At 43.7% G+C, this 14,283-nt stretch overlaps 1 protein-coding gene across 6 annotated transcripts in view; it reads left to right on the forward strand.

The window, feature by feature from the left end:
- The first annotated feature begins 4,418 nt into the window (after positions 1 to 4,418).
- RUNX1T1 (RUNX1 partner transcriptional co-repressor 1) overlaps positions 4,419 to 14,283 on the forward strand; it is a 112,470-nt gene continuing 102,605 nt past the window's right edge. The window contains exon 1 of one of the 6 annotated variants that reach the window (XM_064649010.1): positions 4,419 to 5,016. Coding sequence is in view for 1 of the 6 variants with exons in the window: in XM_064649028.1 (XP_064505098.1) it covers positions 4,989 to 5,016 (28 nt within the window). In the remaining 5 variants the exon portion in view is untranslated. Of the gene's footprint in view, positions 5,017 to 6,589; positions 6,669 to 12,128; positions 12,248 to 13,355; positions 13,455 to 14,283 lie in introns of those variants that run through there. The other 5 variants (XM_064649028.1, XM_064649042.1, XM_064649053.1 and 2 more) reach the window with 5 other exon arrangements.

Below are 14,283 nucleotides of genomic sequence, written 5' to 3' on the forward strand. Positions count from 1 at the left end.
ATTTTGGGGTTTTTGTGTTTGTTAGAGAAGAAGCACCAAACCTGTATTATTTCAGTACAATCTATTACCTCGGCTTCAGCACAGACAAAAATATTTCAGCACTAAAAATAAATATCTTTGATTTTAAATACATTTAAATATTAATTTGATGAATATTCAATACTTATTTATTTGCATAACTAAAACATAGACAATGGATTAAGACAAGACAAATAAACTTTTCAAATAATTTTCTCTCTCTCTTTTTGCTTGATATGCTTTATTTAACCAGTAGAATTTTTTCTCTTGAAAAGTTGTGGGTTTTAATAAGAAGCCATATTTTATTGAAAATGAGTGACAAAGGTGGCATTCCCACAAATGACTGCCAATACATAATTTTTGTTTATGTGATCTTTCCAAAATAACCCAGCTCCCCTTTTTCTGTCACTATACATATATTCTTCTGCAAAGTGCTTCAGAATGCTGAAATATTAAAATGTTTTTAGGACTCCTGACAATTCCAAAAGGAAACCAAAAATACAAAAAGTGTCCCTAGTATACTAAGGAATACGCCATATAAATATACATGAAGCAGAGCTAAAATCTATCACATCAGAAAAAGAGAAGATGTCAAAATGTACATCAGTGGAGCTTATAAACTCCTGAAAGCAGATAGTGACCCTTTTGTTTTAATTTGGAAAGAACTTAATACGTTTTCCTCACTACCAAAGGGTAAACAATAGTATGAACAGAAAGAAAGGCAGGTAATATGTCAGCTCTTGCAGCATGTACATCACCTAGTGGACATGCTTTGCATACTAAAGTGTGGGGATCTATCCTGCTGCTGCACATTTTCTGCTCACATTTTCAAGCATTAGTCCTGGTGCACGTTTTCCAAGTATGTGGAGCTGCAAAGCACAACCAGCAACTTAGGGCTCACCTGCCCCAGCCCTTGCCAAGCCCCGAGCAGGGGCAGCATTTCTGCAACACCTGACTTCTTATGTCTTTGCTGCTTTTCCGTACGGGGGCCAAAGCAGGACATGGCCTGTACTCCCAGCTAAACTGAAAGGATTCTCTGAAGAAAGCGTATGCAACATTAGTGTGAATCTTGCAGCAGCCTCCATCCCACTGCAGTCCTCTGCACTGCACAACCTACAAAAGGTGTGCACACCAACCGAGATGGAAATGAAGCAGAGCCCATACTAACATGTAAAATATACTTGTAAATTAGAGGAAAAATCAGAAAAATATGGTTATGGGAAAGGTTTGTGAGTTAAAATTATCAAGGATCCAGCTTAGCATTCTATCTGAATATTTAGTTTTATATGAACGTTTACTGTGCTGCTCCATCCAAATGCAGCTTGACAAATGAATGCTGTAGTAACTACCTACAGCCCCGGTCCGGATGCCAAGACCCAATCCAGCTTCAACGGAAGCAAATAGAAGGATTCTCATGCACTTCATGGATGGTGAAAGCGAGATTTTGGAAGTGGAAGACACGTTTATAGAGAAACATCACAGAAAAAAAACAAGTATGGACTTAAAGTCTGCACAGTTTGACTGAAAAAGTGTCTGAGGAGCTTGAGCTCTGGATGGGAACATGTGACAATGTGTAACACTCTAAGCTGCAAGGCAGTGACAATTAGGAGGGACATACTTGTCTCTATTTTTAAACAGCAATGAGGTGAGTTGATATTTAAATTCTCTTCCAAGAATTTCAGTGCAGATGACTGCCCATAGTATAATTATTCACAGTAAAGAGTGAGCCATGTTTCAGCTCTGAACATTTGATCAGTCTCTGTACAATCAAAATATAGTCAGATTTGGACAGCCTAGCAGGATATTTCTGACTTCCATGTGCAACTATACTTTTACCAGCCTCACACAGTGTCACACAGTGATACACAGTGTAAATCCTTCATATGTCAAATCAGACGTGGCATCTACAGTCTGTAGAAAAAATCTGTAGGGTGTAAAGTTACCAAGTATTTGTGAGGTCTACTGTGAGGCTGCATTTTTTTTTTCTTTACTGAAACATGAATTCATCTTTCGAAGAATATGTTTATTTTTCCTCTTTCACTAAAACATATCTACTTGCTCCGGGAAATAAATAAAGGAAACAAAAAGGTATGGATAAGAGCAGTTTGCAATAAGCCAGCATTTAATCATCAGCTTTGCAATATAATGATAACATTTTATGGTTACAATCTTTTATTATTTAGGAATCATGCCAATTTATTCTCCCAGCGTGTCTGAGAAAACTATAGTTGCCACCAAGAATTGGTATTTACCACTCTCTAATACACTCCATTATTTGGGAAGGCTTTCTCCTTACTCGGAGCAGTGGGAAATGCCATGCAAGATGAGCCAGGGCTAGGGGATTAATAGGTGATTTCTGTATTTTTTCCTTATGGAAAGAGAACACAGAATTCTGTAAACTTTCTGGATACTAAATTGTTAATGGCTCAGACTACAGTTTCCAGAGTTTCTAAATCTAAGATGATGTTCCTCCACTAATTTGAACTGTAATACCTAGAAAGTTGATTGAACTTTTAGAGTGAAGGTACATGCTAAAGAGGAAGCAGTGTGGGTTGTTTTTAAAGCTGTAAACTGAGAATTAGGACTCGGCGTTAAGTCCCTGACACTTCAGCAAAACATGCTCTGAGACCACAGGCAAATCTCTTCTTTATTTTTCACCTTTCACATAGAACAATTGGAATGAAAGTATTACACCACAGAGATTTTCAAACTAAAGTTTCTAGATCTGCTGTAGACAAAAGAAGCCTTGTAAAATTTACTACTTTTAGATTATTTTTAAATATTTGAAGATACTTTTTTGAAGGTTCTCCCATAATTTTGGCCTTGATATAGACCAGATAGTTTTTAAATTAGAAATCCATGCCAGACTTATGGCTGCTCACCATCTTTGTAAATTGAAATCACAGTAGACCAAAACATGTTCTGATATATGATCTGTGGAACTGAATTTACTTCAAGGTAAATTTGACGCTGTATTACAAAATGCAAACCAGTTCATTAAAGCTCCATGTCCTTAAATATCTGCAGAAAAGGTAGATTTATCCAGATCATAAAATAAATTTTAAACATATTTTCAAAATCAACCAAAATTTCAAAGCCAGCCACAGAGGTAGACAAATACTGCTATAAATATACATATAAATATACATATAAATACTTCCCCCCCTTCTGGAAATGTGTATGTGTTTATGATAAACACATGGAAAGATACTTTACATTCAATAGGTCAATTTATGTGTTTAAAATTAAGCATTTGTAAGTTTGCAAGATCAGGCCTATAGCGTATGTGTATGTGCATGTACATGTGTATGTACAGGAATAAAGAAGGCAGCTTGATAAAAAGTTCTATTCTATGCTCACTATTTTATGTAACATCTGACATCTGAAAAAATGAAGCTAAATGTCCTGGCAGTTCTGACAGTTCCAATACATTATCTGAAATCTGAAAAAAAACCCAAAACAATGCACTTTTTTACTCTGAAGTAAATATATAAAGTGGATGTGCTTTTCTTTTTTTTTTTTTTTTGTAGAGACGTCTTCTTTTTATAGTGTCAACATGATAGCAGAAATACCAGTTTGCTGCTATATGTTGTATGACTGACAATAATGCCCTCTGTAACATGTAGAAGGGAATAACTGATGAATTGGAAAATATATGGATGCCTACCGAAATGATTATGTAATGAAACACGAAGTCAAATGGTGGCATGCTTCTATTAATTGTAGATGATAGTAATTAATTTTCGCTGCAGTTGCGATCGTGTCACTGCTTTCATAAGAACCCAGAATCCCCTTCCAGGAAAGTGTGAAATTGCATCTGGGTTCTGCAAGCCATGAAAGACTATAAATTTCTTTTAAAATAAGAGGGGGAGGCCTTCCTCGATACTGTACCTTAGAAAGAGGAAAAAACAAAGGGAAAAAGAAAATGATAATTGTTTTCTCTAAGGCTATTATCTAATGCAAAAGCAAACAATCTGACTGGAAATCAGCTAACAGAAGGGGATTAGAGAGTAGATCTGAGAGTGGCTTGATTTCTAGCACTGCTGTCTCTTCACACAGTGATGAGACACAGGCAGAGCAGCCAGGAGCTCTCCAGATGGCTAGAGAAAGTGTTTGTCTTGGGTTACTGCAGGGCAGTCTGGACTCTTAAAGCCGGGGAGGCATCATTAGGGAGCAAGTTAGATGTCCACCCAGTAAAAGCGAGTGAGAGAAAGAAAGAGTAGGCAAGCTGCCCGAGAGGGACCGCGCTCGCCTATTGTTAACATATACTTGACCCCCACTAACCTCCTCACGACACAGATGTCTCCTACCTCTATCACCTCCCACTGCTTTAAGCCCTCCCCCCCTGCACCTGGGTAGCGGGGCCGGCCCGGCTGCCGGCAGTATGCTGCCTGCCGCGCGCGCTGCCTGCTAGCGGGGAGCCGGGCGGAGCGGAGCGGGCAGAGCGGCGCAGCCTCGGGCGGGCGGCTCGGCTCGGCTCGGCTCGGCACCGCACGGCACCGGCGCGGCTTCGCCGGGGGCTCAGCTATGCGTCGGCTGCTCGGGGACAGGCAGAGATCCCGCCACTGACAGCGGCCGCTCCCTGCGCTCCACATCACGTTTGTCTGAGACGGCGGCGGCGGCGGCAGCAAGGAGAAGGACTTGGGCATTAACTATCTCGACTTGGAGACTTTGCTTTATTTTTGGTTCTTGTCCTTTCCTGTGGAACCAGTAGTCTCTCTCGAGCTGATCCGCCTTTAAAAAAAAAAAAAAAAGAGAGCGAGAGAGGGTGGTGGTGGGGGGGAAGAGCAGCTGGAGTTTCTCCTCAGCTCGTTTTGACTTTTGTGGACGTGGATCATCTGGACTGCGAAGGGAAGCCGCGCAGCGCTGCTCTCCCCTTTCCCACCCCCTCGCCCCTCCAGCAGCCTGGACTGCCGGCTCTCCCCCGACCAGGACGGGAACTTTTATTTGCAGCTCACAGCCCGAAGCGAATGGTGGGCATCTCCGGTCCTCTGCAGTGTGAGTACGGGCGCGGGCAGGGTTGGGCAGGGCGCGCCGGGGCGGGAGCAGCCCGAGACCCTTTTCTTCCCCTTTCTCCTCTCCTGCAAGGTTTCCCCGGCTCTGAGGGGCTCCCGTGGCTGTAACTAACCCAGGCGGACCGGGGCTGCCGCTGTGCCCGGCCAGTTTAGCGCTGCATGCAGCCTTACACGCTCTGTCCCCGGCTCTCAAACTAGCACTCCGGATATTGCTCAAGAGCTTAGAAACCAAATAACAGAGTTTTGCTGAAGATAACCCTCCCGGGTACACATTATTCCATAGCGTTAGATTTCTGTCTGGATTTAGGGCTTGCCCTTTTTTTTCCTGCCTCCCCTCTCTCCAGACCTTAGCTCCGGCCCATAGCGAGTCGGAGTGCCTGAAATATTTCTGATGGGATTGTTTTGTTTCGCTTGTTTGTTTCACTGCAATCATAGGTTTATGCAGCACTGGTAACATTACTTGGGGCTATTTTGCAAGAAATATTTCAGGTGGTACGCGTCGCCTTTAGCAGCACCGCGATCTTGCAAGTATCTCGTTTCCTAAAACGACAGGATAACGTTAGAGATTGCATTTCCAGAACTGCAATACAATGTAACTGTGTCATCTTGTGTGACTGAGCCGAATGGTTCAATTCTATAAATTCGTAACAGACCGTCGATAAGGGAGATTGGAAGGATGAAAACCACATTCACAGCCATTTAGACGAGCCTTTGACTTTTGGCGAGTTCGAGTCCTTTTGTTAGTGTCAAAGTTGAGAAACTGGGTTTGGGATAGGGAAGGATTTGCCGCCCTAGGAGGAGCACCCGTGACTCCGTTGCGGAGTTAATTTATATAGAAATATCTGTCGTTCCTGTAATCTCCTCTCCTAAATGTTAGAGAGAAACCGAAAGTAACTAATCAGACGCAGCTCTTAAATCGCTTCTGCTCCAGCCAGGAGCTAAAATGTTACTTCCTTTAGTTCACTGATAAGTTTAAAGGAGGGAGGGTAAAGGTACGAGGCGCTGAGGCAGCCTCCCCCTCCTGCCCCCCAAGTTGCAGCCGGAGCCGGGCGCAGCGGGACCGCCCTGCCCGACCGCAGCCGGGGCCATCCATCGCCGCGGTGGGGAACAGCCGCCTCGAAGCCGCTCGGATTTCTCTGGTAGAGTAGTCCTCCATCTCCCGGTCCCCAGCAGGCTCTGCTTGTCACCCTCTCCTACCTCTGCCGTGCCCTATATCACGGCACAGAGAGGACCCGTCTCTCGCAGCCGCCCGGCTGTGACGCCTTGAGCCGGCAGCTCCGGCCCGCAGATAGCTCGGGAGCCGGCTGCGATCTGCTGAGTTCGAGGCAGCAAGTCTGCCCGAAAAAGCTGCCTAAGTTTTCCATTGCCAACCGCAGCCGGGCGGGAAGCGCCTGCCTTCGCTCGGCGGTGCGGCCCCAAGGTGCGCCGTGCACGGCTGCGCGCCTGCCTGCGCGGGCAGAGCAGGACGCGGTGACGGGCATGGCACGACGCGGCAGGGGCTGGGCAAGGATGGGTATAGACCTCTTAAAAGCAGCCTGCGGGAGCTGCCGTGCTGTGCCTGGGAAAGCAGCGAGTGCCAAACGCTTGGCTATTGGCAAAGCCCTGGCTAACTGCAAGGATGTCTTCTGAGTCTTGGTATGTACAGCCAAGCGTTTGCTCCAGCAAATACTGGTGTGCTTAATGTAACGCTGACCCCTTTAACTTTTAACATCGCTTCTCCTAATTAATCTGTTCAGGCCCCAGACTTAAATGGCTGTCCACAGCTGCTGCAAATTGATTTATCCCCTGATGGTGGTCCGAGTTGCTGACCAAAGCATTTTTTTTTCCCCTCCCCATTTTTGGTCTACTAATCTGTTTTGACTTATTTCCTACTTACAGTAATGCTTGCATGCCTTTTGAAGGACTTAGAAATTATTTGCCTTTGACGTGTAGCTAGAAACATAATTATTGTATTTGTAAACACAATATGTTAGGGCTAAGGGTGAATATAATTTATTTAGCTACACTCTTGAAGCCTTACATTTCCGTCTCCATTTCTGCATCCTGACAGATGCAATGGAAAGTTTAAATGTGCAACTTTGTTAACTACAGTTTGAGGCAAGATATGAAAGACATTTTTAGAGTTGAATTCTATTATCCAGGTCTTCTGTTCTGCTTTTCTGTTAACGGTTTAGTGAATCTGGATAGACAGAAGACTGAAGCTGGTTTCCAATGGTTGTTAAAGCTGATGCTTGACCTTTCCATGGGAAGTCTGAAAACCTCATTCAGTTTATTCTGGGCTGATTTCCTAAGGAAATCCAATATGATCAGGGAATTTCCTTTAGCTCAGCTGAATGTTAAAAAAGTTGTAGTCCATCTTGTTTTTGTGTTCTGGTTTTAGCACTAGGTGTTTCTGTGGCTCCCCATCGAAAGGAAGAATAATAGGGAAAAGACCTGAATATGGCTTATTCATAACTGTATAGTCTATGAAGATACAAAGTTGGCAAAGGCTTTGTTAGGTGTGAGACTCACTGCAGATTTGCTGTAAAGGTTTTTAATTAGGAACTTACACTGTTTGATAATAACTTTTCGACGGTCAGTTTCATCATATCTGAATCTTCAGTATAATTGCTACTACTTTCAATTAATGAGTCATTTTTCTTCGCTGTCGTGGGGAGCTCAACCACACAGAAGTGCAAGAAAACACTGAACTCCACTAAAAACCCAACCCACCCTTAAAACCGTTGGTGTTTCTGGCAAACTGGAGCCAGGTGAGGCATACAGGAGATGATGGCAGGACTTCTTCCTTCGGTCCTGTGCTTGCAGAAGGGTGAGAGGCTGGGTTCCCAAGCCGTGAGCATGCTGTAGGGAGACAAGAACCATTCTGTTTGTAATGGAATGCAGACAGCAGTGTTAGGTCACTGCTTCCTGGCAACTACTGCACAAGTTGTTTTTCTTCAAAGGCTTTGAGCTTTTAAATAGTTTCCAAAATCTTTTTAAGTAAAACATTGCCTTCTACCATTTTTGACCACCTTAACATTAACTTGTTTTGTGTCTAAATAATGACCAGTAAAACATCACATGGTGTCTCTCATCTGTGTACGCTTAACACTATGTATGCCTGCGCGCACATGAAGTTCTATACTGGGAGTATTGTTTATAGAATAAAGGGGGAGAAAAATAGCTCCACCTGGAGTGCTGGTCAGTGGCTAGTCAGTTCAGGACATTCTTTCCTGTCAAATCCTGTTTCTCACTTCTCTGAAATGAACTTCAGACGACAGGCGTTGAATGCGAAGCTCGCCTCACTGAGGTTCTGTGCAGGCTGCGAACTCCTCGTTGTCAGGCGCTTTGGGTGAAATAGGCATCTGCAGTATTTGCATTGGGGATGGGAGAAAGGGCTTGCAATTGTCATTTTCATCTTTCAAATCCACTTGCCACAGTCCATTACTGTTAAATCTTTAGCTAATTGAATAAGGATATTAGTATGTTGGTATTGCAGGAGCTTCAGATTTTTTAGATGGGGGGGAGGAGAAGATCTTGTTCTTTGTTCCGTAGAAACTTAAGTTGTCATGCGGATATCAAGAAGACTTATTAGCTGAAATAAAACGTGAATTTGGTGTTCTGAAGGGGTTACTTCTCGTGGCTTGGCTAAAAAAATGTGAAAAGATAATTATTTTTAATCTGAATACATTAAAAAACTTTGACCCATTTTAGTTAGTAGCAGCCTGGTCTTTTTCATACAGTCTTTAAGAGCAACCTATAAAATTTAAAAAAGTTGAAACTGACACTGAATCGAGCATAAGTAATGAGAGTGTAAATTCTTAAAACATTGCCTTCCAGATTACATTGCCTTCATGTCTTTTCAAGTGAAAGAGCTAAAAGAATTAGTTTAAAAACCGAACTTCTAATACAAAGGGTCTTGGTTTTCCACATAGATGTACCTTTTTAAAGAACTGCTTAAAAAATGCAGTTACCATGTTCTTATTTACTATAGACTTGATTAGTTTAATATATGGTAGCATAAATACATCAGGAAGTACTATACTATGTGGTTTTGTGGATAAAGAAAAATGATAAGCAGACGTAAAACCAAAGTCAAAATATCCTGCTCTTTAAAAGCCTTATTTCCTGCCCCCCACCCAATTTTCATCTGACAGACACTGACTTCCATCTTCATTTTTTTTTTTTCTGCCATTGATATGAAAGTTTCCAAATAACGTTTAGAGAACAGTGGACATTTTATTAAGGTAAACATTAGTTCAGTATAATGGAGGTAATTGTAAGTGATAAGAGCAGAGCAGGTTATCTGTCTGTTGTTTAAACAGAAGGAGCTATTTTGCACCATTTCCAGTAGCCATCTGTAGAGGAGAAGGGTTTGCACCTGTCTGTCCACACTAATTATAGATTAGGTCCAAAGAAATGAAATTCGAGCAGGCTCTCTCTTAATGAAATCCATAGTGATTTTATTGTAAATGTGTTTTGTGTACAGACGGTGATGGTTGGTCTGTGAGTAAAATAAATTGCTGTATGACTGTTACGTACTCGTAGTTGTAAAGCAGGATACTGCTGCATTAACAAAAGTGCTGAATAAAAATGCAGCGCTCCTTTTAAGTCCTAGGCTTCAGTGATGGCTCTAGCTAGGCTTAATCAAAAAGCTTCACTGTAAGCACAGTCTTTCAGGGGTATGGTTCAGGATAGACTTTTGAGTTATCATCACTTTCATGTCAATGTACTGGCAGGTAGGTGGTCCTTTGGCTGAAATATGAGGTAGAAATGGTTTCATGTTAAATATGTACACACATACATGCAGAGTGTGTCAGAAATACTTTCCTCTGGTTTAACATTATATTACTACAATAAAGTGGAAAGAGTGAGAAATGCATTCTGCAATAAAAGGTCACGTGAATTTCTACCACATCTGTTTATAGTAATTATGAACATAATTAACATAAGAATTACAAGTGAAGTAATGACAAGCTGAGCTATGAGATATTGTGCCACAATGGTCATATGTTGGAATTCTCACATTATAGCACACTAGAATTCACATATTCAATGCAAGAAAGAAAATGTTAGATTTTTATCTGTTTTAATGCTTCAAAACTTATCTGCCTGGGGCAGATGGACTTTACGCTTTAGAGGAAGGTAAGCCATTATTATGAGAGAGTCAGTTGAAATTAAGATTTCTAGCCTGCAGCTTGGACTTTGAGACAGCTGTGCTTATGGAATGCCACTTCTGTTACACATTTGTACTCTGATTGTATTTATTTTATTAACACACATTGTTTTATTTTTAAATGTGAATGTTTTCGCAGCAAACTGCTTACATTAGAAAGGATCCTGGATTAGTTTTTCTTTAGAGAATTGTGATTTGAGTAATAAAACTATGGCCAACATAGATATTAGATGCACATGGTGGCCCTGCGAGACGAGAATCTGACTGATACTAAATTAGTTCATGGAAAGATATGTATGTATTTCAAGGAAAAGCTCTGTAACAGAAATGTCAAAAAAGAACAGTCTCTCATTTGTGTATAATAGTTTGAAAGAACATATTCAGAGAGAAAGCTCTGTGTTACCTTGCAGGTTGAATTAATAAGTAACTTTTATTTAGAAATGCATAGAACATACCATTAAGTTTAGGACCTAAGGTTTCAAACGAGTTGACTAACTTTTGTAATATGACCTGTCTTATTACCTCTAAATATGGTTGTCACACAACTGACAACTGGAGGAAGTTGAGGGAGAAGTGGCCCTTCTTCAGGGTAAAAATACTGGCTGAGGAATGCGTAGTAAATTTTTGACATGTGAAAAATCAGTTTGCCTTTATTGAAATATCAAAGTCTCGGTTTTGCGATAGGAACATTTGACCAATTGCTTTCTTTCCAAGGCTAAAAATATACAGTGGTTTATGAAAAATAAAAAAAAAATTACCTTGTGCTACATCTCAGTGATACCAAGAGGTTTTCGCATTATTGGATTAGTGGAGGATTTGTGACAGACCCCGTCTTATCTGACATTCATTGCGGTGACACGATTTTCACACACATGCCCTTCCCCCATCTAGGTTCTGGCTTTCACTTTGTATTATGTGTCAAATTCCCTTTATTTCTTTTCTTGTGGAAAAAACTGCTATCTTGGACGAGTGATTTTGGAAGGAGTTCTGCACTGAACAATGCCAGTCTCACTCTAGCGTGCTGTCATTGTCCTCATCTCAGTCTGTGCGGTACTCCTTCACAGATGCACAATGGAAATGTGTTTCCTTTACAAATAAGTGTTGATTCCTTGGGAGAAACGTTTTAAAAACTTTAAAACCCGAGTGCACAGAGTACCCTTGGCAGCCTGGTGCTGGCATAACCAATTCTGCTGTCTGGCTGTGTTCTTGGTAGTCAGGCCAGGCTGCTTTGCTGCCTCCCCTCCCTAACCCTGTGCTCTTTGATGAATCCCGACAAAATAGCCCCTCTGTTTTGTCAGAACCTGAGTTGTGAAGTGTAAGGACCTACTCTGGTTTACCGCTCATCCTCTGGTGAATGATACAACACTTTGTAGCGGCAGGGCTGTGTTCAGGCTTTTACGCCACTGGCGAGGCTGAGTAAGTTGAGTTAGGTCGGGACTTGGCCAAACTGGGAGCGGGTACATTCCCTGACTGCTCTGGGAATTTCTGGGCCGAGAGCCGTCATGCTTCGTGCGGGACGTAGGTATTGTGTGTGAGGTGGAAGCCAGGCTGAAGGCAACCAAAGGGAACATCGCCTTGGTGGGACTGGAAGCGACTCCAGGCTGAGGAGCCCGGGGGAGCCAGAGCTGCGCGTCCCTGCGTCTCTGGCAGGGTCCTTATCCCAGAAAGGTGTCGGGGCAACTTGCAGGGACAGAGCCGGGCCGAACACCTGTCAGAGGTCAGGCACGCACACAGACCTGGGCAGCCCGAGCGCCGCCGCCTTCTCCCCCGGTGGGCGGCGCGGAGGTGGCGCCTCTCCTCGTGTCGGGCGCGGCCTCCCCGGGGACCCCGCGCCGCGCCGGCCCCGGCCCCGCTGCCTCGCACATCCTGGGGCCGCCATCTGGGCCGCGCTGATACCGTAATCGCCCCGATGCACGCCGCCGTCCCGCTCCCCCCGCGCCGGCGGGGCCGCGGAGGCGCGATGCTCCGTCCTTGCGCCGCAGATAAGCTGCGAGGCGCTTGAGGCGCACAAAGCCCGGCCGCGCCGGTGCCTCCTCCTCCTCCCTCCCGCCGCCGGAAGGTAAAATCTCCACCCGCGGGCGGGAGAGGCGGAGAGGCGGGCTGGGGAACGCTCCTCGCCGCCTCTCGCCGCCCGGCCCGGCTCCCTCGGCGCTGCACAAGTCGATAGGCGCGGGGAGAAGTGAAGATGTAACCACCTATTATCTTCCCCCGGAGCGGGCGGGGGATTTACGGGCAGAGATTAGTCGGTGGGGAAAGGGGATCTGCCTTTTGTTGTGCTGCCTGCCCCCGTCCCCGGGCCGCGCTGAGGGGAGGGAGGAGGTGGCCGCAGAACAATAGGGGGCTGAGGGACCCCACTTTAAACACAGCCCGGGGGGTGCGGAGAGCGGCTTGCGTGGGTGTCGCACGGGACGAGGAGGGGGAGCCCCGGCTGGGGTGGCGGCGGGGCTGTCACGGCCGGGCACCCACCGCTCACTCACGGGCTGTTTTCAGTGAATGCTCCTGGTTTACGAAATCCCCGCAGGGGATGACAGCGGGCTTTAGGAAGAAAAAGTGGCCTCTTTGCTCCTTTTTTTTTTTGGGGGGGGGGGGAGGATGGGGACTTTTTGTTTTGGACGGACTTTTGGTGGTGCTTTCTAAGTTCTCTCCTAGATTAAGATGACTTGCGTGCTAAGTGTGTGCACGCACGGCGCTTTAGCAAACGGCTTTATCAGTGGTCATATCTTAAAGCAACATTAAACAATTACCTTTATATTTAAAAGTTTGAAATATTTATATTGCCGTTTCACTTTGTCAAGTGTTTGTGCAGATAGATATATAGATATGATCCGGTAACTAAAAGCCTAATTAAAATTTGTTTAAAGCCAGGGGGGCATGTATTCTTGTTGACAGCAGCAGATCGATAGGGTAAGACAATAGAGCCCCATTATTTTACTTCCATTGACTGAACATATTGACATTTCAGGTTTGCGATTGCCTCAGTGAGCATGATGAAACACTGAAATTCATGAACCAACTGTCTGGAGTGGCACATATATTACTGTATGTCATCTCTGCCTTCAGGTTACCTTATCACTGAAGCAGAATGGTAATGGATGGCAGCAGAGTACTTCAGAGGGGTTAAGGCTCTATCAGTTAAGAAGCTGACACGTAGCAGGTTTCAGGAGTATCTTTAATTACACCTAGAGTTATGTACAAGGGAAGATGGTCCTGCTTACGTGCTGCTGCACTTCAGAGTTTACAGGCTCAGAAGCAGACAGGATAAAAAGGTACTTATATTTCATTTTTTATATACGTGACTTGATACCTTTAACTTTTGCGGGAGCTCAAGGGTTTCTGGCTGTGCTGTTTGCATGCTCCCCATGTGCACCAATGGCAGCATCTCAACCCAGTCTTGATGCTCAAATTCCAGAGCATCTGCTAGACCTTCTCCCAGCCTGAAGATTGCAAAGGAAACAAAGAAAAACTTTACAATAAATAAATGGTCTTTGAGTTTCTCTCCCCTCAACCTGCTCTGTCAACAATGCTCAGGGAATTCAATGCAGAGAGACTATAGCGGAATGATACACAAATACACATTTTTTTTCCTTAGTATAAGCATCATAAAAATAAATGTCTGTGCAATATGGGCATTTGTATGCATGATTGTATATAAATGCATATATAAAGAAGACCCACTGTCTGCAGAACATGCAGCGTGTCTAGTATTTCAAAGGCTTTCTGATCATCTTTAAAATCTAGCTGACTGTAGAATGAAGCCCATCAGGGTAAGGCAGAGATAGAGACTGAAATTAATTTAAAGCAGACAAAGAGCAAATATGGAAGAGCCACTAGTGATTTAACTGATTTTTAAAAGTAAGTGGAATGAAAATATAAAATGTATTCTGAGTGTGCCATCTACTCAGCAACTGTTGCCATCGAGTGGACTGCTGATGCCCTTTAAGATGGTAAAAAGAAAACTAGCCCTTTATACCATTTTCCTGAAAATGTTAGGCTTCTGTTTGATCAGCAGGTGCTGTTGAGATGAAAGCCATGTGTAAATTTTCAGAAGGCCAAAAGTGTCAATTCAGAAAAGGAAAGTGATAAGAGAAAATGCAA

Source organism: Pseudopipra pipra, chromosome 1 (genome assembly GCF_036250125.1).
Source record: "Pseudopipra pipra isolate bDixPip1 chromosome 1, bDixPip1.hap1, whole genome shotgun sequence".
Lineage (NCBI taxonomy): Eukaryota > Metazoa > Chordata > Aves > Passeriformes > Pipridae > Pseudopipra > Pseudopipra pipra.